Below are 23,177 nucleotides of genomic sequence, written 5' to 3' on the forward strand. Positions count from 1 at the left end.
GGCTTAGCTACCAGCGGAGCTAACTCTAACTGGTAGATTAGACTCTTCCGGTCGGCAAAAACACCCTTCTTGCAAAGGAACGATTCGAGCGCCGTCTTCTGTTCCTCTTTTGGGAAAAAGCCAAGTCTAACTCGTTCATTGTAGCGGCCAAAGCCGTTTCAAACCACTGCTATTTATCCATAGGCATCTTGCAATGTTTACTAATGACTTCGACGTCACAGCGCTGTCGTCTTCTGTTTAGCTCGCCTCTGGCCCGCCTATATCAGATAACCCCATGTGATTGGTGCAGCTCAGATCGAGGGGCATATTTAATGAGCATCATTACTCGACACCAGAGTAACTCGCTGAGCAAATTCAACTTGTGCTCTCGCGAGAACTCTGGTTTACCAGGGTAGCATTTGGGTGGCAAGTATTAAAATATTTTTGATGCATTCCGTGTTTGCAATATGGACTAAAATTTAACTAGCACTTTTTTTTATAAATAGTTTGTTTTAGTTATTGACGTCTGTGTTTTCAGTCTGAAACGCTACTTTAATTTGGCGTGGGAAAGGAGAATAAAGTCTATGTACGGATGTGTTCCAGGTGTGTTTGGTGTTGAGACTGGGGAAATGAAGACTTTGTCCGTGATGGAGGGAGATTCTGTCACTCTACACGCTGATGTTTCTGACATACAGGGAGATTTTACAGTGATAGAGTGGATGTTTGGAGCTGAAAACCCAGATACTCTCATAGCTGAAATCAATAGAGAAGCAACAATTAATACTGTTTATGAGAGATTCAGAGACAGAGGGCAGATGGACATTCAGACAGGATCCCTCACCATCACAAACATCAGAACCACAGACTCTGGACTTTATAAACTATTCACCAGCACAAATACAGTAGTAGTCAAAACGTTCAGAGTTACAGTCTATGGTAAGTACAGCAGTAGAATTGAGTCTGTTCTTTCCAAATTTGATTTTGACATGATCAATCTTTGTCAAATTAACCCACAGAATTAAAAATACTGTATATTTAAGCGAATTTGATATAATGAAAAAGAGTTTGTTAGTAATGTATCCTCCTGTGTGTGTTGACTAAGCTTTGACTGAGAATATAAATCTGGAAATGATTGTTTGTTTTTTATTTGATTTACTCTGATTTCTCTTGTTCCTCTAATATCCAGCTTTTCTCCCCGTTCCTGTCATCATCAGAAACACTTCACCATGTTCTTCATCATCTGAAAGTTCATCAGTCTCTAAATGTGTGCTGCAGTGTTCAGTGGTGAATGTGAGTCATGTGACTCTCTCCTGGTACAGAGGACTCAGTTTATTGTCCAGCATCAGTGTGTGTGATCTCAGCATCAGTCTCTCTTTACCTCTGGAGGTGGAATATCAGGATAAAAACACATACAGCTGTGTGCTGAACAATCCCATCAGCAACCAGACCAAACATCTGGACATCAACACACTCTGTCAGTCAGGTAAATCAGTGTGTTTATACACTAATATGTCTGAATATCTCATACACTAGCCATGAATATTTAAATTTGTGTTTTTATTCAGTATTTCATTAGTTTCCTTATTATTATTCATTGTCATCTCATTATCTATATTTTATTTAACAATTCATTGTTATTATTAATATCATTTATTACAAAAATAAACTGTGTGTCTTTAAAGTTTAAACAATTGTATGCCTTGAAACTCATCGTTGATAACCAAAATTACAATTAAAATTTTATCCCCTGTGAAAACAATTTCTTTATGCCTTAAAATAGCTTGAATGTAACTCCTACACAGTTGCTTCATTTAGCATATGTGCAACATGAATATGCAAATGAGCCCCGCCTCACAATCACATGAACTCAGAATACCTGATCCACTCGGTCAACTTTACTGTAGTAAATGCTACACCATTGCAAGTGGAAATATATACATATATGTTTGAACCAGAACATAACGTCGGGCAGATAACCTGGCTTCTCTTGAGACTTGATATGCTAAAGCCCGCCCGCCTCGTGTCGAGTTTGTTTGTGACGTCAGAAACACCGTAGATTTCAATCCGCCTTTTTTCACTGCAGTTTAAAGGAGAAAATACTCATCAATGGTGTTGACAGATGAATTTGCACATGGTTCGTCTTAAAGCATATTGAAAACACCACATAGCTTGATTTTCACCACAGTGGGACTTTAACTACAAATTGTCACGGACAGTCAGTTAATGATACTGATTTCACAAACATCAAGTGCACAAAACAAAACAAAACTTGCTTTATATTCTATAATCACACAGTATTGCCGCATACTGAGAAGGCATCGTGGCAGATTGTTACTCTCATATTTGGTCTGGTCAGTGTTGTTCTCTTCATTGGAGTGATAGGTGAGTTGGATTTCTAACTTATTACAATGAAATGTGTAGCATGACTTTATATGTATGAATATGAACAACTCCTTTCTGGTTTGTTGGTTAAGTTGTTCTTGATGTGTTGAGATTTTGTTGATTTCTTTTGTATTCTTAGGCCTAGTAAAGGGTTTTGCTGAGGAAAGTAACAAACATCCACAGCGACCTCAAGATACTGACCTACAGCAGCTTCAAGTTATGGATCTTGAACAACCTCAAAACTCAACCCAAACACTGATACATTACATAAAAGTGTGATTAATATGAATTATTCCGAGGTATTCCAGAGCCTTGCAGATTATTTGTCTCTAAACTGAAACATTAATCTGATAGTGTTACTAATACTGATTGCTCTCCATTTACATCTCTTTTTTCTCCATTTATCTTAGATTTAACATACTTAAAATATTGTGCTTAAAAGATTAGTTCACCCAAAATGAAAATGAAATCCCATAAATGACTCATCCTCAAGTCATCTTAAGTGTATATGACTTTCTTCTTTCAGCCAAACACAATCAGAATTATATTAAATAATATCCTGCCTCTTCCCAGCTTTGTAATGGCATTGAATAGTTTTTGAAGCTCCAAAAAAGTGCATCCAACTATTATAAAAGTAATCCATACGGCTCCAGTGGGTTAATAAAGGCCTTCTGAAGCGAAGCGATGGGTATTTGTTTGAAAAATATACATATTTATCACTTTATAAACTATAATCACTGTCTTCCAGCAACGGCCGTACGCAAGTCTAGTTCCGGCAGAAGAGTGACCTCTGACCCGATGGATGACGTAGGAGCATCGTCAGCTTAGGTGAGAATTGACATTCGCGGAAGCGCATGAATTAGATAAGTCATGAATTAGAAATCTAAAATGAGAGGTTTTAAAGAAAAATGTCGGGGGTCCATTACAAAGCTTGGAAGAGCCAGGATATTATTTTAATATAACTCCGATTGTATTAGACTGAAAGAAGAGGCATATACAAGTAGGATGGCTTGAGGGACAAAACAATCATTCCAAAAGTTGGGGGAAAACAACATGATAACATGAGTGCATCCTTTTATAATGTCTACAGTAGATGTAGGCTGAAATATATTACGACTAAAAAAAAAAGTTAGATTATGGCAGAAATTGGGGACCGCGCCATCTACCTGCAGGTATAAATAGATTATCGTGCATATTCAGTCACTATATTGTGTATTTTTATGAACATGCTTCGCTGTTGGCGTCGAATGTTGCATGTTATATGCCAAATAATATTAGTTGTTTTTCCACATCAAGTCACCTTTATTTGTCATGTGTTTTTAATTTGTTTTATTCTTAAAGGTTCCAGCTCTGATCTGTGGTGACATCAAAAACATTCACGGTGTCATTGTGTTTTCGATGTACTTGCATGTCTTGAATGATTTCTGCAGGATCATGTGAGACTGAAGACTGATGTAATGATAAAAAAAAAAAAAAAAAAAAGCTTTGTTATTATCACAGGATTAAATTACATTTTAAATTCATTCAAATAGAAAACAGTTCTTCTAAATAATAATAACTTTACACAATATTACTGTATTTTTGATCACATTATCCAGCCTTGCTGAGCATAAGAGAGACATTTAAAACAAACTCAATTTTCCAACATTTTGATCTCTATTAGATTATATCATATAGCTGTTGATAAATATATTAACATACCAAATGTTACTCAAGTGCCTTATACTGCCATCCAGTGGTGAAGATGACATCATTATTTTTATACACAGTTGAACGTTAAATACTTCTGATTTAAGTGTGCTTTGTTTAAGATTTAGTTTGTTGTATTCATAGCCTCGTGACACATAACCTTATGGGTAATGTATAATTTGTTTAATTTGTTTTACTGAGGCCACTAAACTCACTAATATGTATTATAATTTATTCTTTCTCATACTGAAAATGTCCAAAATCATGAGTACATCATTGATAGCTCCACCAACCCAATTTATCCAGCACTTGATCTATTTGTAGATAGAGATTTGTGCAATATTTGTAAAGTTATAATGCATAATTAAAGCAAGTGGAAACAGAATGAAACCATTTCTTGGTGTGTCACATTTTCATTTCCAGTATAATCTGCCCCAACTTCTCAGCTTTTTGTTCAAAATCGTACTCGGTTACTTACGTAACCTCGGTTCCCTGAGAGATAAGGGAACGAGTATTGCGTTGCAAACGCTATGGGAAAACTCATTTTCTCGAGAATATTGAAGCCTTTATTTTAAAACGCAGTGCAGCTGCACAGCGAGCATATCATAGCTGGCTGAAGCATGCTGATTGGCTGTGCTGCGGCAACTGCACAACCTATGGCGATTCAGCAAGGACGCGCGATCCAATCAGAGCGCTTGCTGCCTTGCTCGCTGTGGCTAAAGGGTATAAATCTAACAGAAATTGCCATATGGACAGGTCAAAATCGACTGAAGCGAAGTACCTGACACCAGCAAAATAGCACGGCTGGCAACGCAATACTTGTTCCCTTATCTCTCAGGGAACCGAGGTTACGTAAGTAACCGAGTACGTTCCCTTTTGAGAACGGTTCACTCATATTGCGTTGCAAACGCTATGGGAACCCATTTTAAAACGCCGTGCTATTGGCAGATGACTACTCTGAAGATGTCCAGGGGAGCCCGGGACTATAATAGAGTAGTCCAAATCATTGCAGACCAGAAGTGTCGGGCCTTAGGATGTTACATACTGCATATAGTGATTAGTGCAGGGGCCACCGTGGGGGGGCCTCAGACATATAGGTCTAGACCCATAGGGGCCAAGGCCTTAAATGGAGAGGACTCGTGCCTGCAAGGCAGGAACCTCCAAGTTATAGAATTTCGCAAATGTGGACGGAGCAGACCAGCCGGCCGCCGCACAAATGTAGGAACTCCACTGGACCATGCCCAAGAGGAAGCCAAGCCTCTTGTGGAGTGGGCTCTTACACTTATGGGGCGCGGAAGGCCCATAAAAGCGTAGGCCTGAGAGATAGCATCTACTATCCATCTTGACAGTCTATGTTTCGTGAACGGAGAACCCTTGGTGCGGCCACCGAAATAGACAAAGAGCTGTTCAGGCAGAACGCTCCAGATAAATTCTCGAAGCCCTAACGGGGCAGAGCATGTGTGCATCACTATCGTCTTCTGAAGAGGGAAGAGCAGATAGGGAGATAACCTGGGCTCTGAACGGAGTTGAGGCATATCCATGCCTTGGTTTAAGGACGACTCTGGAGTCATTAGGCCCGAACTCAAGACAGGAAGTGCTCGTGGAGAGAGCTTGTAATTCCCCAACTCTCTTAACCGACGCTAATGCTAGCAGGAGAGCGGTTTTGAGAGAGAGGGGTTTCAGATCGGCCGACTGGAGTGGCTCGAAGGGAGGTCCCTTGAGGCCTCGAAGGACCGTGGATAGGTCCCAAGCCGGTAACAAAGATGGCCGAGACGTGTTAAGCCTCCTGGCTCCTCTTAGGAAACGAACAATCAGGTCGCTTTTACCCAGGGAAAAGCCAGCCACCGGGGAGTGGAAAGCTGCTATAGCTGCCACATACACTTTGAGAGTGGAGGGGGAACGACTCGCGTCCAGCAGCTCTTGGAGAAACGTAAGTACCATTGGTACGTCACAGTTATGTGGGTCCAGGTTCTGAGCTGAGCACCAGCTGGTGAGCACTGACCATTTAAGATGGTAGAGGCGTCTAGTTGACGGTTATGGAATTCAGGACTCCCTCTGGGATGTCCTGGGGTACCCGTTGTAGAGGGCCCACAAGTCGGGACGGGGGTGCCAGATTGTCCTGTTCGCCTGCGTGAGGAGATCCTTCCTCAGCGGGATAGGCCACGGAGCTGTCGCTGACAGCTGCATTAGCTCTGGGAACCAGATCTGGGTTCGCCAGAGGGGGGCTACAAGAAGGACTGCACACTTGGTGTCCCTGATCCGTTCGATGATCTGTGGGAGCATCGAGACCGGAGGGAATGCATAAAGGGGGCGGCTGGGACATTCGTGGGCCAGCGCGTCCCTACTCTTCAAGAAGAAGATTGGGTAGTGAGAGTTGTCTTCTGACTGTGTGTTCACACCAAACGCGAATAGCGCGTCAGATTCACGTCTACCGCGTCTAGTTGGACGCTTGAACATTTTGAATCCATTCGCGCGTCCAGAGCGAAACTGACGAGCTTCTGAGGCCCATCTCTCTGCCAGACTGCTGAAGTCCTTCTACCAATGCACGGTAGAAAGCATATTAACATATTGCATTACAGTCTGGTATGGAAACTGTTCAATGGCTGAAAGAGCTGCACTGCAGAGGGTCATTAAAACCTCACAAAAGATCATTGGACTTCCACTGCCCCCCCTTGAGGAGATCTACAGGCTTCGTTGCTGCAGCAGAGCATCTACTATTATTAAGGACAGTACTCATCCCTTTCATGATTTGTTTGCACTACTGCCATCTGGAAGACGCTACAGAGCTCTAAAGACTCGCACTTCCAGATTCAGAAACAGTTTTTACCCAACAGCCATTATTGAACTGAATTCCCTCTCCCGTGCCTCTATCCTCCCACAGCTGCTTCAATAATTTTGAACTGACATGTATGCAATATTGTTCAAATAACATGCACAAGACACTTTAAGCTATTTTTTATTGTTTTTTATTGTTTTAAATTATTGTTTTTTATGTATGTTGGTATATGTGGGTAATATGGATGAATACAGTTTGTTTTCTATGAGATATGTCAAATTTCGTTGTATACCATGCAATGACAATAAAGGTAAAACTAAAAAGAAACTATAATTAATAATAAAGGAAAACAGCAATCTACTGTATGTATTACTACTGAAAATTCACATTAAACATATAACACATTCAAAACACATAAAAACCTATAGGCTTTACCTGGTTCTCATGTTCCAAACTCTCAAACTGGAAATACAATCATATGTACATTTCTTGTTTTTCCTCTTCGACTCCGAGAGAGGATAAAATCTCCTGCAACCGAGACCTGTCACTGAACTGCTGCAGCATATTGCATAATATATTGTAAAACAAATGCACTGTAAAATAAATGAAAATGAATATTTCATAAGTATTACTTTATGCTACAGTAGTGAAATATTACAATACTTTTATCCTAATTTCTTTACTTGAAAGAAATAAACCCATAGGCTTTTATTTTGGCAGAAAATGTATAGGTTATATAAACCTGGTTCCCTAAGAAGGGGAACAAGATGTTGCGTCATGTTGACGCCATTTGGAACACCATCAGCTTGATCGGTTTCTGAAGCATGTGTACCAAACATGCCAATCTCATTGCCCATGAGAAAGTGTACCTTTGATGCATGTTATCAATTCTATTGTCTGAAGGAGAAGTGCAGGCAAGCCCTAGGCATGGCAAAGAGACAGCGTCTCGTTACACTACTCAGGGAACCGGGGTTACATATGTAACCTTGACGTTTCTTTTCTAAGTGGAACTTCAATGCTGCATCATGGAGTTGACACTATGGGGAAACATTGCACTAGCGAAACTGCAGAGGAGCTTCAGCTCTAATTAAATACCCTACAGCAATTAGGTGAGCACACGTAAGCCCTGCTTGAGCAAAGCTACTTATCCAGGATCCATGAAAGGCTCAATTAATTCATCTAAGTTATAAAGTGCTACAATAATGAGGAATGCTACCAGGCAATGTATCATTCCTCCTTGTTATTGTCAGGTTCCTCCTTGTTATTGCCAACCATGTCAGGTTCCTTGAGCATGGATCTTACTAGAGAGACCTTACATGGTACCCAACCAAAGGGGAGCATAATACCCTACTTTGAGTGCCAACAATAGTTGGAGAGGGTAAAAACCTCAGTAATTAAGCCTTCAGGCTACAACCTTCGATGTTGCAGCTCCTCCAAGGGAGAGCCTACACCCCTGCTCTTACTCAGGAAAGGGAGGAAAATGAAAGCAGGGAATAATGCAGTGTGACTCTAAACCCCAATGAAGACCTCAATGTAACTGGGGAAGAGCAGTTCAGTTCAGTTCCTGCCTTGAGTAAAGGCACTCCACCTAAGACCTGCTATAGCTAAAGGTTCATCTTTTTCTTTTAGCATTAAATCATAATGTGTGACAGATAACAAGGGAGGTACTCCTCACAAGTGAACGTAAGTGTCCCCATCCAAAGGGGAGTGATATCCCCACTTCAAAACCCAACAATAGTTGGTAAGGAAGGTAAATGAAACAGAGGAAATCTTGTGAGTTGCCCATCATTGTTCCGTTCACACTGCTTTACCCAAAGGGGACACTTGAGCAGCTTACCAAAGGGAGCATGTAAGATGCTAAAAACCTCATTAATTAGCACTTCAGGCTAAAACTTTCTGTGTTGCCACTCCTCCAAGATAGGGGGAGCCTACATCTTTAATCTTACTTATCAAGTCAAGTCACCTTCATTTATATAGCGCTTTTAACAATACAGATTGTTTCAAAGCAACTTTACTGTGATAATAGGAAATTAATGGAACAGATTGTTTTGGCTTTACAGCAGCTCTAGAAAAAAAGTTATTGTCCAGCTTAAGTAAGTTTTTGACTGATTCACTTCCGTTGCAAAGATCATTAGTTATTAACTTAGGGGCCGCTTACACAACAAAATTTTAACTGAAAACAGAAAACTTTTAATGCGTTCTGGCCGTTCATTTGCACGACAACGGTGTTTGGTGGCTTGAGAATGCAAACTTTGAAATAGGTTTCAAGGTGCAAGTTTTGAAAAAATTTTAAAAACGTTATCATCCCTGTGTAAACTTCAAAAAGGATCAGGTCGATTGCAAAACAACATGTTATATGATTTCCTCTTATTCAAAAGAAGCTTGTTTGAAGAAAACCATCCTTGAACCAAATTGAAATCAGATTGTAAAAAGTATTGAATTTGTGAAATATCAGAGCTGGAAAAGTATAATACAGTGTCATCTGCATATAAATGAATTTGACAGTCAGAACAGATTTGAGAAAGATCATTAATAAAGATTGAGAACAAAAGAGGACCTAAGGATGAGCCCTGTGGAACACCTTTATCAATGATCTTGAAATTTGATTGACTTCCCAGAAAGGAGACACACTGACTTCTATTATGAAGAAATTAAATCAAAAATAATAAAGAGTTCGAAGAAAGACCAATAGCATACAATTTATCTAAAAGAAGATAATGATCAACCATATCAAATGCTTTTGAAAGATCAATAAATATAGCACCCGTAAGCATATTGCTGTCAGCTGCTGACAGTATATCCTTTGTAAATTTTAAAATGTAAAATTTTAACTGAATTAATTGAGAATATCACCTGAAAAATCTGATAACATCAGCAATTTTCATTCAAGCAGCTGATTTCTGTTAATGAGTGTAAAACTGAATGCATATTGCAGCACAAGGTTAAGTCAGTATATACATTAACGACGATTTAAGACAATGTACACTCATAGAGAATAATGTGTTCGAATTTTAAAGACGTGGCGCTGCGCTTCTCGTCTGGTGTGCGAATCCCTTTAGACATACGGAAATATAGTAGGCTAATTCTTACATTAACTGATCTGTTAAACACAGATTTGGTAACCTCCTGTCATGCTTTCCGTCTATCAGCCTGTGCTTTTTGGATCGTTATCTCTAGGCCTACTTTCAATGAATTACATCTCAACACTAAATTAAAGGCCTGTCTCATATAGACGCCTGTCTCAAATACAAGCCGGTGCAGTTTGGCGATTTAGGAAAATAAAAGCCTGGGCTATTATTTGAAGTTTTACGGTATTCTCAGGTTAGGTAAAGTAAGTCAAATCTGTCCTAAATCATAAGCATCTGAATTTTCATCCTCACAATCCATAGGTCAGAAGACTTCTTCATGGTCTGTTCAGCACACTTTTTTAGAAAAGCTATTTAGCTTTTTTTTGGCTTGTTTCACTCTCATATTTTAGATGTTACAGCAATTTAATATTACTCACTACTTCAGTCTGTTTCTCTCCAATAATATTAATTTAATATTCCATACTTTCCCAATTTTACTCATTATTTCCTTTCCTCTTGAAATCCTCAAGTAAAATGTGTCTTTACACACTGTAGTGGCTTTCCTGTAATCCAGGGAACGATGGTAAAATATTCTTCACTCATAGTTTGGAATTAACAAATAAACAACGTCCACACAGCAATATAATTTTCAATGCTTTGTTGTCCATTTGATGAAAAATATAACTTGTTTTTTAAAAAAGCACACCTGTCCCTCCTGATAACATATGTTAAATTGATATGTTCAATTTATTGTTCAAATTCATATGTTATTTAACATAATATTAAATAACATGAACAGGTACTACACCTACACCACTGGTGCACACCGCCATCTAGTGGTTGAACAATCATTACATTTGGCTCCTGCACACTCTATACTTCCGCATGTTGCACCATTTGCAGATAGCACACAAGTCATATTTTAAAAAAAAAACATTTATTGTATACACACATCTGATAATCATGTTTATAATATGTGACCCTGGACCACAAAACTTATGGGTAATTTTTTTTTTTAAATTGAGATTTATACATCATCTGAAAGCTGAATACATAATCTTTCCATTGATGTATGGTTTGCTAGGATACAATAGAACAATATTTGGCCTAAATACAACTATTTGAAAATATGGAATCTGAGGGTACAGAAAAATCTAAATATTGAAAAAATCTCCTTTAAAGTTCTCCATTTCTATTGATGATAGTGCTGCATCCATTCACAAAAATAAATGTTTTATATATTTACGGTAGGAAATTTACAAAATATCTTCATGGAACATGATCTTTACTTAATATCCTAATGATTTTTGGCATAAAAGAAAAATCTATCATTTTGACCCATACAATGTTTTGTTGGCTATGCCACAAATATACCCGTGCAACATAAGACTGGTTTTGTGATCCAGGGTCACATATGCAAAACAAACAGTTTTACATTCATTTTAAATCAAACATTTTAAGGACATTTAAAATCTAAATGTATATTTGTGACAGGAAGAGTCTCAGACATATTGGAAATGGGCAAATGCTCAAAAAAATACATCTTCCAGATGAAAATATGCTCATCTTCAGGGGTTGGATGCCTTAATATTAACTGCAATGTTTTATTAATTCTTTGTCTCAATTCAAGTTTTTTTCTGACTCATAATCCCACCAAAATAAATTTTGCTCCCCAATGTTTTTCTATAAATATAGGTTTATACTATGTAATATCTCCACTCAGTCACTTATGAATTGCAGATGATGGGTGAAATGCAGGAAAAAGTGGTCAGAGCAAACCTGACTTCCTGTGCTTGACGTGCAAAGAACTCTTTGCTGTATAGAGTTCATCGCATACCTCGAGGGACCGGGGTTTCATTTTCAAGTGTTTATTTACAACTACAACATGATTATTCAGCTTTATCTCTGTAAGTATCTTTGAGTATTTTGAACAACTTTTCATGTGCTTTATTCCTGTAACTTTATTTCATGTATTCAGTCAAATGTTTGGACACACTGATACATAAAAACCTGGTTGCATAATAATGATAAAGAATTAAAATATGTCTGACTTATAAATGATTCTTTGATTTTTTTTTATCTTGTAGATCTGCTCATATGGTGTGAAGCTGCAGAGACTTTAACAGATCAACTAACAGATTTGGGGCAAAATGTGACCATAAACTGTGATCTTGATGAAAAAGAGGTTTATTGGTTTTTACTAAAACTTCAAGATTCTTCGGTTTTGATAATGCGCTCTTTTCCAAAATCAACTTCGTTTTACTTCAATGAAAGATTCAGCCATAAATATTCAGTGGACTCTAAACATCTTCTGTTCATAAATAATGTCACTATTGATGAGTTAGGAGTTTATTGCTGTATGAGCACAGGCTCAGATCCACAATTCAGCAATGCCACCAGACTACACATCACTGGTGACAACACTTTTAGTCATATTGTTCTGTACAGTGATTATAAAGATTATTATAAAGTGTTGCATCTAGACAAGTGATCTGCACTTTAACCCAGAGACGAGTTTTTCCTCTTTGTCTTCTGTGGTTTTAACATTTGCGTAGGCTATCGGTGCTCTCAACAAGTGTGTGATTTTTGATGATATGCTAAGTATTAGCCTAGATATTTCACATCAATATAAAAGCCATTATTTCATCTAATGCTAAAGTGCCATGTTTAACAGTGTTCCTTTTTGAATTAAAGTGTCACAAAATCCTCTCATTACTGGAGTTATCTTCACACTTCTGCAAAATGCTTTAAAAAAGAGGTGTGACAATTTGCAGAAAGGAACATGTGGAGGTGGTGAGAGCCACAAAATGTGTAAGTATATTAACCTGAGAAAAATATATTGTTAACTTTTAAAGAAATAAAAGGTTAATCAAAAATATATGTACTATAGGGGGACTATAGTACATATATTACTGGGACTATAGACAGAAGATAAAAGTCTAATGAGCATAAATAGGAAATATGTCTGTGGTCACATTCACATATGATAGACATAAAGGCTAACCACACTGTTGGCTGATTGTGTTTGTCATCACACACACACACACACACACACACACACACACACACACACACACACACACACACACACACACACACACACACACACACACACACACACACACACACACACACACACACACACACACACACCTGTCAAGAGTGACGTCAGAGCCAGATCAAACAGAAGAGCTGGATACTATAAAAGAAGAGTAAAGAATTATTCTTATTTCTTGATTAACAATTCTTATAAAGTTTTCAAAATATTGTTTTGTCAACTCAACTTGATACCTTCATACATTTTAATGCTAATATTCAGATGTTTATTAAGAATATGATACAGCTCAATTATAAACTGTAACATATTAAAACAAAAGTGCACGGAGTCAAACACAAACCTGTTGTGGTGTGAGCTGTATTTTGGTCAGTATAACACACACACACACACACACACACACGCACACACACGCACACACATGTCATGTGATGAATGTGGTTTGTTCTGTTGGGTGAACAAATGGATGGATGTTTGTGGTTGGTTTGCATGTGTAGTTTGTGGGTAAAACATATCTTTGTCCAACCGTTAATATGCAGTCTGACATCCATTTTGCTATAAAACAGCTTTACAGTGAAACAGACATAAATCTATCAACACTATTGCTTTAAAAAACAGTCACAAGAGTGACCACCACAAGAGTAAAAAAAAAAAAAAAGTAGTTAATCTATTTTAAGATAAAGATTAGAGCAAGATTGGAGTATCTGGTTTCATATTTCTATGCTATGAAACTGGTTCTATTAGAGATTTCTAAAGTTAGTTGACTATAATAGTAGCCCTTACATTTGTGCAAGGCTAGGCTTATAGTTTCCTTTTTATTATCATGAACTATTTCAGTCAAATGATCTGTGATTGTGTAATTTTAAGTGGCTCAAGCTCAGGGCTGGTAAGTTATTGGTTAGTCCTGCAAGGAGAAAGTCAAAAGCCATTAACTAAAACACAACCTGACCGGAGGATATGGGCAATGACTATGTACATGTTAATTCATATTGGATCAAATGTAAGTTAAATAACTATTAACGTTCTGAAAATGTATAAAGATATAGTGATTTACATTTAAGGACCGCAAAACCAATGTGCAGTAGTTAAAAAAAATATATTTTTGCTAACAAACAAACAAAACCACCTGCTCCCTCTTAAGTAAAAATAGACATAGTTAGATATGTATATAAATGGATTTAAGGATTGCTTTCCGTTACTGATTTAATAACAGGGATCAGTTATATAAAAAAAAAGCGATTTAGCGCCTGTGCGCGTTCACGCGATAGGGTGTGAGATCCTGTCAATCAGCCTGAAGCACACGAGTCTCTCAGGTGTCTGACACTTTTAACTACGGAAGAATATGATTCTCGCTTTAGTTTTACTGCGTTTTTGGTTGTTGTGGCATTTGGGTGGTAAGTATTCGAATATTTTTGATGCATTCCGTGTTTGCAATATGGACTAAAATTTAACTAGCACTTTTTAATAAATAGTTTGTTTTAGTTATTGACGTTTGTCTTGTGTTTTCAGTCTGAAACGCTAATTTAGTTTGGCGTGGGAAAGGAGAATAAAGTCTATGTACGGATGTGTTCCAGGTGTGTTTGGTGTTGAGACTGGGGAAATGAAGACTTTGTCCGTGATGGAGGGAGATTCTGTCACTCTACACGCTGATGTTTCTGACATACAGGGAAATAAAACAGTGATAGAGTGGATGTTTGGAGCTGAAAACCCAGATACTGTCATAGCTGAAATCAATAGAGAAGCAAATATTAATACTGTTGATGAGAGATTCAGAGACAGAGGGCAGATGGACATTCAGACGGGATCCCTCACCATCACAAACATCAGAACCACAGACTCTGGACTTTATAAACTAGACATCATCAGCACAAATACAGTAGTAGTCAAAACGTTCAGAGTTACTGTCTATGGTAAGTACAGCAGTAGAATTGTGTCTGATCTTTCCAAATTTGATTTTGACATGATAAATCTTGTCATCAAAAAATTAAAAATACTGTATAGGCTATTTAAGCGAATTAGATATAATAAAAAAGTATTTGTTAGTAATGTATCTCCTGTGTGTGTTGACTTAGCTTTGACTGAGAATATAAATCTGGACATTCTTGTTTGTTTTTGATTTGATTTACTCTGATTTCTCTTGTTCCTCAAATATCCAGCTTTTCTCCCCGTTCCTGTCATCAGAACCACTTCTCAATTTTCTTCATCATCTGAAAGTTCATCAGTCTCTAAATGTGTGCTGCAGTGTTCAGTGGTGAATGTGAGTCATGTGACTCTCTCCTGGTACAGAGGACTCAGTGTATTGTCCAACATCAGTGTGTCTGATCTCAGCATAAGTCTCTCTTTGCCTCTGGAGGTGGAATATCAGGATAACAACACATACAGCTGTGTGATCAACAATCCCATCAGCAACCAGACCAAACATCTGGACATCACTAAACTCAGTCAGCCTTGTACAGGTACGTCAGTGATATTTATGTTTATTTCTTGAGCTACTCTGTTGATCGTGTTCAGGTGTGTGATGTAAGCAGTGATTGGACGCAGTGTAAATCCTTATGATATGTGCCCTTGAAAGACTGGCCGATACAGTTACACTAATGACTGTGTCTTCAGGCATTACAAATCACATAGTGCTGATATCTGCTGCCGCTGGAACTCTGTTGATTGTGGCTGCAGTTGCAGTGTTCTGGATCTGCAGGAAATGCAGAAAAACAGATCAAGAAGGCAAGTGTAACTAAAGTACAGTTAATACATCTGTGAAAAAAAATATATGAAGAAACATAATTTAACACATCTGTCATCACTGTTAAAGTGGTCCAGGCCCCTGAAAAAGAGATAACTTATGCTGAGCCAACATTCTGTAAAAGAAATGCACAAAGAACGGTAAGAAAAAAACAGTTACATGTCTTGCTTTTGTGTTTATAGAGATATTACTTACAAAGCAAACTCTACAACAAATGTATTTTGGATTTTTTTTTATTTTTTTTTTAACTGCTGTAAGTCTAGGTAGCCACTGGCCAGATATTTCTGCTATGATACATAGAAATATTCTATTATGGAAATGACATTATAAAAGAAAATTTGTAAAGAAAATGTTGATGTAATACAAATTTCATAGCTAGCATTTTATGTATACAATTACTTTCTTTAGACTTTTATTTTGACAAATAATAGCAGAAATATTTCCATAATAGAGTGCTATAAAGAGTAAAAAAAAATTAGGGCTTGTTGTTCACACCAAGAACACTAACTATAAAGATATAAATATAATAACTATATTAGCATCCACACTAACGCACAGTAATGTTCTGTTTATTCTGCAGTTTTGTCTTCTGCTGCTTTAAATGCTCAAGGATAGATTCTGATTGCCGTTATCATTATAGTTGTGGTGTGGACTCTGCTATTCTTTAATATTGAGAATGTACAATTGCCAACATCTTATCATTGTACAATGCGACATATTTGTGCACTATAGAGGTCGATTACATCACCAGGTGAGACCATGTGACTTTTTGGCAGATTCACAGCAGTTTCCTGTCTGTTAGTGGTAGCTTTTCTGTGTTAAAGGACTTGACAATAATGCTTGTCTGCTTGACCAGGGCAAGTTAATTTTTTAAAGAGAATTTTACTCGCCCGACCAAACAAGAAGCCTGATTATAGTAAGTAGGCTAATGAAAAAATAACTGGAAACAAGTTGACCACCAACATTTTTAGATTTAGCATTAACATTAAATTTAAATGTAAACTGCAACTGATACTTAAAGTTAAGGTACTGTATGTGAGACTCTTATAGAGAAATCAAAACAAAAGAGCGCAATAGCACACAAAAAAACCTCTTGTTTCTGCTCTGACAGCCGTAAGATCACACTGAGCGCTGTGTTAGAAATCAGGAATGGTGAGAGAATATTGTGCTTGGTATATGTTTTTCCATCTTCAAACCAAATTTGTGTCTTCAGCCGACAAAGTTTAAATCCCGTCTGGCTAGCGCTCTTCCCATAATGTTTAACATTAGGTCAGTAGGCGGAGAGTAGACTGTCTTTTGCGGCTGTTTGAACACATTTCACCACATGACCTCCGGAAGTGGTCGAAAGTGAACTCGTTTACACCTGTATTTAGCAGCCGTGCACAGGGGGGTTGCTCAGGTTGCCCGGGCAACTGCCCATATGCCCTTCTCGACTCACGTTGCCCTTCCGAGGGGGAAAAGAATAAAAATAAATAAATCGTACAATGGATGCAGAATTTCATGTCGGCCTAAATAAAAAATAAATACAAAATCGCAAAGCCTCATTCACTTCCATTCGGGCACCGAAAGTGAAAGCGGGAAGGGCAAACTCTGTTTACATGGCTGCAGCGATGCACGCGACCGGTGTAGCACGCAATCATACTACAAATCATGCGTAGTTGGCCCAGTTACCATACGTACCATCAGAACTGAATACGAGCAGAGAATGTCTAATAGGAAGAGAATTGGCACTCTCTGGTTACTTCCGGTTTCTGGACTGGCTGCAGTAACACGTCTCTGTCCATGCGGGGGCACTCGCAGGCGAGTGCAGAATGAATGGAGGTCTATGACGCTAAACCATCAAAATCCACTTTTCTCAGGATATAATTTTTTGTCTAGTAATTTGAATGTTGTATTCGAAAGGAGATGCAAAGAAATTACACACTGCTGGGTGTTAGATTTTTTAGAGTCACTTATTTGCTTTAACCCTCTACTGCATAGCGTTGCCCCCAGGCAACGGAAAGTTTTCTTAAGCCCTGTGTTCAGTACATTTTTCTTTAAATGATTGCAACCAATTAGAATGTTTGAAAAAGTATCAAAGAACAGTCCAATAAGGTTTGGGAGTCACTATCAAGCACCATTTGAAGGCGGGACGTCCTTTTCTGACACATGGTCACAGGAGCACATGGTGTGAGATGAAAGCAAGATTATTTGCTTTAGTAATCATATTTAAAATGACATGAACTGTACATAAAAAATATGTGTGTGTGTATGAAGGTGTAGAGAAGCCTTTTGGCAGGTTTTGTGAATTTATTTTTATTTTGCATGTTCACAAATTCAGTTTTTCTTCTTGTTGCCTCAGGGCAACGTTATGCGATAAGGGGTACTTTTCAAGGATGTCTTGGACAATACCTCACAATGGCAAATAATGTGTTACAAGTAGGGAAGATGTAGGGTTCCTGGGTGCACAGGAACACCCAAAGTCACCAAAGTGACACTAATGTGCAGCATCCACAGTCATGTTAGAACAGAAAGGGGCCATCTACAAACTGTTCCCACAAAGTTGGGAGCATGAAATTGTCCAAATTGTCTTGGTATGCTAAAGCATTAGGAGTTCCTTTCACTGGACCTAAGGGGCAAAGCCCAACCCCTGAAAAACAACCCCACACCATAATCCCCCCTCCACCAAACAACCCCACACCATAATCCCCCCTCCACCAAACAACCCCACACCATAATCCCCCCTCCACCAAACAACCCCACACCATAATCCCCCCTCTACAAAACTTTACACTTGGCACAATGCAGTCAGGCAAGTACCGTTTTCCTGCCAAACCCAGACTCGTCCATTGGATTGCCAGTCAGAGTTATTTAAGTGTTTTTCCCTTTTTACTTAAATGATTTCTTGACATTTTTTAATAATTTTTTTTATTTTTGTATTGCTCTCTGAGAATTGTATAATGATCATTTTCTCTATGATTCTTTACCATTGTTGCATAACGTTGCCCTCAGGCAACAAAAAAATATTTTGGGGTGGGGGGGTTGGGGGAGGGACATTTTTCAATAAATCAATAAAATGTTCCCAAATGAGCCAGGAAATGATGTGAAATAATTTTTATCATGTGTCATCAAAATTCATGCAGTAGAGGGTTAAAAAGTCTTTTAAAATGTCAATGACGTCATACACATCGTACGACCAGAGATACTGCTTTACGGCAATCCTTCAATCACTTTGGTGCTTTCGCACTCTGCACTTTCTTTTCTCTCGAGGCATCGACAACACAGCTGACACAGGTAAATACACGTGCTAGAAGAGTTTTTGTTTTGTTTGTTTCTGGTCCCGCTTCGGATGCCACGATGCCATCAAGCGGTATCTCTGGTCGTAATCAGTCCTTCACTGACCAATCAGCGTTCATTAGCAGAATGCTAGTGTGTTATGGGCAACAACAACTCAACCTGTTAGAAATCGAAAGGACATTAGTACTCGTTCATTCAATTTTCGACCTATAACCCATGTTGAACTTGCAAAACCTACAATCAAATCTGAGATTTCTCAACGGCAATCGGGTGAAAGAGACAAATTTAGCCGTCTAGCCCCATAGACTCCCATTCAGTCTGCACTCACCCGCGATCACCTCCAGTGGAACTCTAATGGAACTGCAAACAAGATCGATACAATGGGGCTAATAAGAAGTGCCAAGGCTCTCCGTAGACAGGCTCTGATACGAGCAAGAAGCACAACTGAATGTACGGGAAGCCAAAAGGTTAAAAAAGGATTGTATTTTTTCCCGAAATGTAAGCGTTTTTTTTATTTTATTTTTTTATTAGAAGTGAGTTTTTCCCCATCTGTCAATTCAATCCAGATTATTTCTTTTCAAAAAAAAAAATATATATATATATATATATAATAATAAAAAAAACAATAAACAATAATATGAGGAACTCATGTGTATTTTGGTGACATTTAACATATTGTTAATACATTTTGTATACTGTTTACAAAGTTGTATATAATAAACCTGTCATCTCTGACGTTTTGCCATCTTTATAAATAATAATAAGACCATAATATGAGGCATTGAGTTTGGACATAAACACGGTCAGATAAGGCAATTTGTATGGGCAAAATTCAACTGAATATATTCAGACATAATACAAAAACTTTGAACAAGTGCAAGATTAATTCAATTCACAGAAATATTACTGGAGATTGAGATAGGATATTGATGTAGGGATTTTCATGACTCAAGTCATGTTTTTCTGTGTTATTTTTAGTAGTAGTTAAGGTGATTGAGTGCTGTATTTCAGTTTTTTACTTCTTTGTGTATATATATTTTAATAAATACCTTTTTTCAGGTCAGAGCAACTGCCCCTCAAAATTCCTTTGCACGTCCCTGGTATTTAGCGTCGGTCACTTGTGATCCGATCGACCAAAACACGTTAATACCAGGTGTAAAGAGGGCCTGTGTGGTTAGTTGGATGACTTATGGTGTATATACACACATATATATATATATATATATATATATATAATATACAATTTATTAATTATAAATAAATGATATAAAAATAAATGAAATCAATAAATTATATTAAAGGGATATTTCACCACTGGAAAGATTAATGTGTATTTAAATTCTGTCATTTATGTAGTAGAAATGTGAAATTATTTTAGAAGTTGGAGCCTTCTAGACTGAGAAAAGCCAGAAAATGTATTTTTGGCTCATGTGGATGAAAGACAACAACTCCCAGAATGCACTTGCTTCGCTGCCCTACGAGGACACTCCCAAGCCACGCCTACCGGTTACAGAGGACAGTGCCGGAAGAAATGATACAACTAGGCTACTAGTCGACTCGAAACTGAAAAGACGGCGTTTTATCGTGAGATCCCCCTATGGGCGGGTTGAAGACATGCAGAACGAGCTCCTCCTACTGGCTGTAGTCTCTTCGCCTCTGGACAAAAAGTCTCAGATGATGCTAAATGATGATTTTTGCGTCATCTGAGTTTTTTTTCCAGACACACAATACAGAAATCTCTCGTCTCAGGGGGACATGAGGGAGGGAAGCACGGTCATTTGAAAATACTACCGTGTTTCTACTGATACAAAGCTTAATGCTGATCGGTGAAGTATCCCTTTAAGGTACAAACAAATCTTAATTTTTTTTCTGTTTGGACAAGGCCTGTTTACATCAAGGTCGATAACTTATTACGATAAAGATAAAGACTTCGTTTTAAATATCGTTCTCATTCTCAATATTAAAGAATAGCAGAGTCCACACCACAACTATAACGATAACGCCAATCAGAATCCATCCTTGAGCATTTAAAGCAGCAGAAGACAAAATTGCAGCATGCGCTTAGAATAAACAGAACATTATTGTGCGTTATTACATGGCTTGGTTGAATTCTAATGTAGAATGCGGTCTGTTATTTCTTGATAACAGACCGCTGCTAAGTATAACACACCGTTGCCATGCAAAGCAGAGCGTTGCCATGGACACGCAGGATTCTAACCGTAGAGACGGAACAGACTATTTTCTTTAGCGGAAGATACAATCGGTTTTAAATCAATTAACTCCTTTTTAAATCAATATTTTGTGTCAAATTATTGATTTATTTGGTGGGTAGCTTCCGCTTCGCGTCGGGGTCCTGATCAGCCTGTCTGGGTTGTATTTGCTATAACAACTGCCTCGCACTACATTATCCCTTACTTAGTGTGGATGCTAATATATTTATTATATTGATATCTTTATAGTTAGCGTTCTTGGTGTGAACAAGCCCTAACTTTTTTCACTCTTTATAGCATTCTATTATGGAAATTACATTTATAAAAGAAAGTTTTGCTGTAATACAAATTTCATAGCTAGCATTTTATGTATACAATTACTTTCTTTAGACTTTTATTTTGACAAAATTACAGAATGATTGAAAAAGACACTATAAAACCTATACTACCTTGATTTCTCAGATAACACATATTTAATCTCAGTACTCTTCACATGTTGTCTTCTTGACAAAACAAATACACTATAAAAAACTTTATTTGTTGCAGAATTACAGTTGATTCATTAATGTGTAATTTGTCAATTTTTGTGTGAAATTGTTTTCTTTTTCTTTCAGAGAGTTAAACAAGAGGACGAGGTGGTGTACGCAGGTGTCGTGAGATGATCACATTCTGATTCCTGAAATTGTGTTGGTTTTCTCAGTATTATTTTTATTTCAAATATGCTTTTATTTGAGTTTTGTGATATTTAAATATTTACTTTTTTGGGGGGGGGGGGGGGGGGTTCACCACCGCCAAAACTACAGTTTTACCCCTTGATGGCGGAAGGCCAGTGACGAACTCAAGGGCTATGTGTGACCAGGGGCGGGAGGGGATGGGCAAAGTGTGAAGCAGACAAACAGGTGGCTGGTTAGTACTCTTGTTTTGGGTGCAAACCGAGCAGGCCAACACAAGCTGCCTGACATCCTGGGCCATGGATGGCCACCCGAATTGCTGGCGGAAGGCGGCCAGCGATCTACGAAATCCCGGATGACAGACTAGCTTGGACGAATGCCCCCCATTCGAGAACTTCAGGGCACAACTCAGCCGGCACAAATAGTCATAGTCCATAGCCTCTCTTTCTGGACCAGACAGGGAATACAGAAGACCCTTGGGGCAGAGAAGTGCCTGGGAGGAGATTGATGGCACAATCATAAGGCCGGTGAGGAGGTGTGGGGACATGACCAGAGCAAAGACAGGAGACACTGCTTGCAGTCAATTCAAATTTGTATTGACTTCAAAACTTGCAACAAGACAATTGTTATGTTGAAGGAGGAATGGATAAGAAGCAGACAAACAGCTTAGCATTCACTTTACTCAACGATCTCGTTTTCTTCCACACAGCTCTAACATCAGTTGAACATGTCAACACATCAGTGCCACCTAGTGGACATTAATATTATAGCAATGCATTGGAGAAGAGAACACAACATCCTCCCCTTTTCAGAAAGAATACAGGTGTATGTATATCACAACAGAAATGAACAAAATCAAGAATAAACAAGTATTTTGAAACAACTTTTGTGTCTTTTTCATTCAAATAGTAACTCTGTTATCTCAAGTTCTTCATTTCCTTACATATCTAAAACATAGTCCTTGGTTTCATAAGTGTTTTTGTCTAACTCTAACAGACCTATTCAACGGTCTTGATGTTGTTCCATGTTGTACCTCAGTAGTAGTAACACTTCCACTTGATTTCAGCAAGACATTCCACACCTTACTATCATCAAGAAGGTAAGAATCTTCACCTTTCTTCTGTACAACAGCTTTTGGTTGTGTGAACTTCCGATCGCCCTTCTTTACCATCCAAGGTTTCTTAATTCGAACTAGACCACCAGGTCGGAATCTTGAAGGCAATGTCAATGGAGACCTTTTCCCATGCAACAGAAGGCAATTCAACAGGGTTGAGAGGAGCATTATGTGTCACTGCAGACTTGTCATTTTGTTTGCATGTCTGACAGTTGCG

General features: G+C 38.2%; 4 protein-coding genes across 7 annotated transcripts in view; 3 read left to right on the plus strand and 1 right to left on the minus strand.

The window, feature by feature from the left end:
• LOC309475218 (V-set domain-containing T-cell activation inhibitor 1-like) overlaps positions 1-7,307 on the minus strand; it is a 194,946-nt gene extending 187,639 nt beyond the window's left edge. For both annotated transcript variants that reach the window (XR_014197553.1, XM_082137935.1), the window contains exon 1: positions 7,262-7,307. Coding sequence is in view for 1 of the 2 variants with exons in the window: in XM_082137935.1 (XP_081994061.1) it covers positions 7,262-7,272 (11 nt within the window). In the remaining variant the exon portion in view is untranslated. The remainder of the gene's footprint in view (positions 1-7,261) is intronic.
• Positions 583-4,443, plus strand: LOC309475202 (uncharacterized protein). The gene is made up of 4 exons (XM_082137905.1): positions 583-915; positions 1,166-1,462; positions 2,275-2,361; positions 2,501-4,443. Exons 1-4 carry the CDS (start codon positions 609-611, stop codon positions 2,638-2,640), a joined length of 831 nt encoding a protein of 276 aa, XP_081994031.1. The 5' UTR covers positions 583-608; the 3' UTR covers positions 2,641-4,443.
• A 4,005-nt stretch (positions 7,308-11,312) lies between the features above and the next one.
• The window catches only part of LOC309475208 (uncharacterized protein), a 40,887-nt gene continuing 29,022 nt past the window's right edge, over positions 11,313-23,177 (plus strand). The window contains exons 1-2 of the mRNA XM_082137914.1: positions 11,313-11,801; positions 11,982-12,308. Of these exons, the coding sequence (XP_081994040.1) occupies positions 11,780-11,801; positions 11,982-12,308 (349 nt within the window). The 5' untranslated portion in view covers positions 11,313-11,779. The remainder of the gene's footprint in view (positions 11,802-11,981; positions 12,309-23,177) is intronic.
• On the plus strand, positions 14,191-22,729 carry LOC309475198 (hepatic and glial cell adhesion molecule-like). Of its 3 annotated transcripts, XR_014197537.1 has the most exons (7): positions 14,191-14,343; positions 14,524-14,859; positions 15,106-15,405; positions 15,560-15,670; positions 15,759-15,829; positions 16,270-17,396; positions 19,426-19,538. XR_014197537.1 is itself a non-coding variant. In XM_082137898.1 (6 exons), the coding sequence occupies exons 1-6, from the start codon at positions 14,292-14,294 to the stop codon at positions 21,835-21,837; spliced, it is 918 nt and encodes a 305-aa protein (XP_081994024.1). In that variant the 5' UTR covers positions 14,191-14,291; the 3' UTR covers positions 21,838-22,729. The 3 variants fall into 3 exon arrangements, 2 of the variants coding, with proteins under 2 accessions (XP_081994024.1, XP_081994025.1); XM_082137898.1 differs by lacking the exons at positions 16,270-17,396; positions 19,426-19,538 and adding an exon at positions 21,790-22,729; XM_082137899.1 differs by lacking the exon at positions 19,426-19,538 and having other exon boundaries at positions 16,270-17,647.

Source organism: Leuciscus leuciscus (assembly GCF_965113295.1).
Source record: "Leuciscus leuciscus genome assembly, chromosome: 15".
NCBI lineage: Eukaryota > Metazoa > Chordata > Actinopteri > Cypriniformes > Leuciscidae > Leuciscus > Leuciscus leuciscus.

Excerpts from the sequence above, each read along its gene's own strand:
- LOC309475202 (XM_082137905.1), top strand. The coding sequence starts at position 609 with ATGAAGACTTTGTCCGTGATGGAGGGAGATTCTGTCACTCTACACGCT. Across the intron at positions 1,463-2,274 it reads CAACACACTCTGTCAGTCAG|TATTGCCGCATACTGAGAAG; the intron begins GTAAATCAGTGT and ends ATAATCACACAG. Across the intron at positions 2,362-2,500 it reads TCTCTTCATTGGAGTGATAG|GCCTAGTAAAGGGTTTTGCT; the intron begins GTGAGTTGGATT and ends TTGTATTCTTAG.
- LOC309475198 (XM_082137898.1), top strand. The coding sequence starts at position 14,292 with ATGATTCTCGCTTTAGTTTTACTGCGTTTTTGGTTGTTGTGGCATTTG. Across the intron at positions 15,406-15,559 it reads ACTCAGTCAGCCTTGTACAG|GCATTACAAATCACATAGTG; the intron begins GTACGTCAGTGA and ends CTGTGTCTTCAG. Across the intron at positions 15,830-21,789 it reads AAAGAAATGCACAAAGAACG|AGAGTTAAACAAGAGGACGA; the intron begins GTAAGAAAAAAA and ends TTTTTCTTTCAG.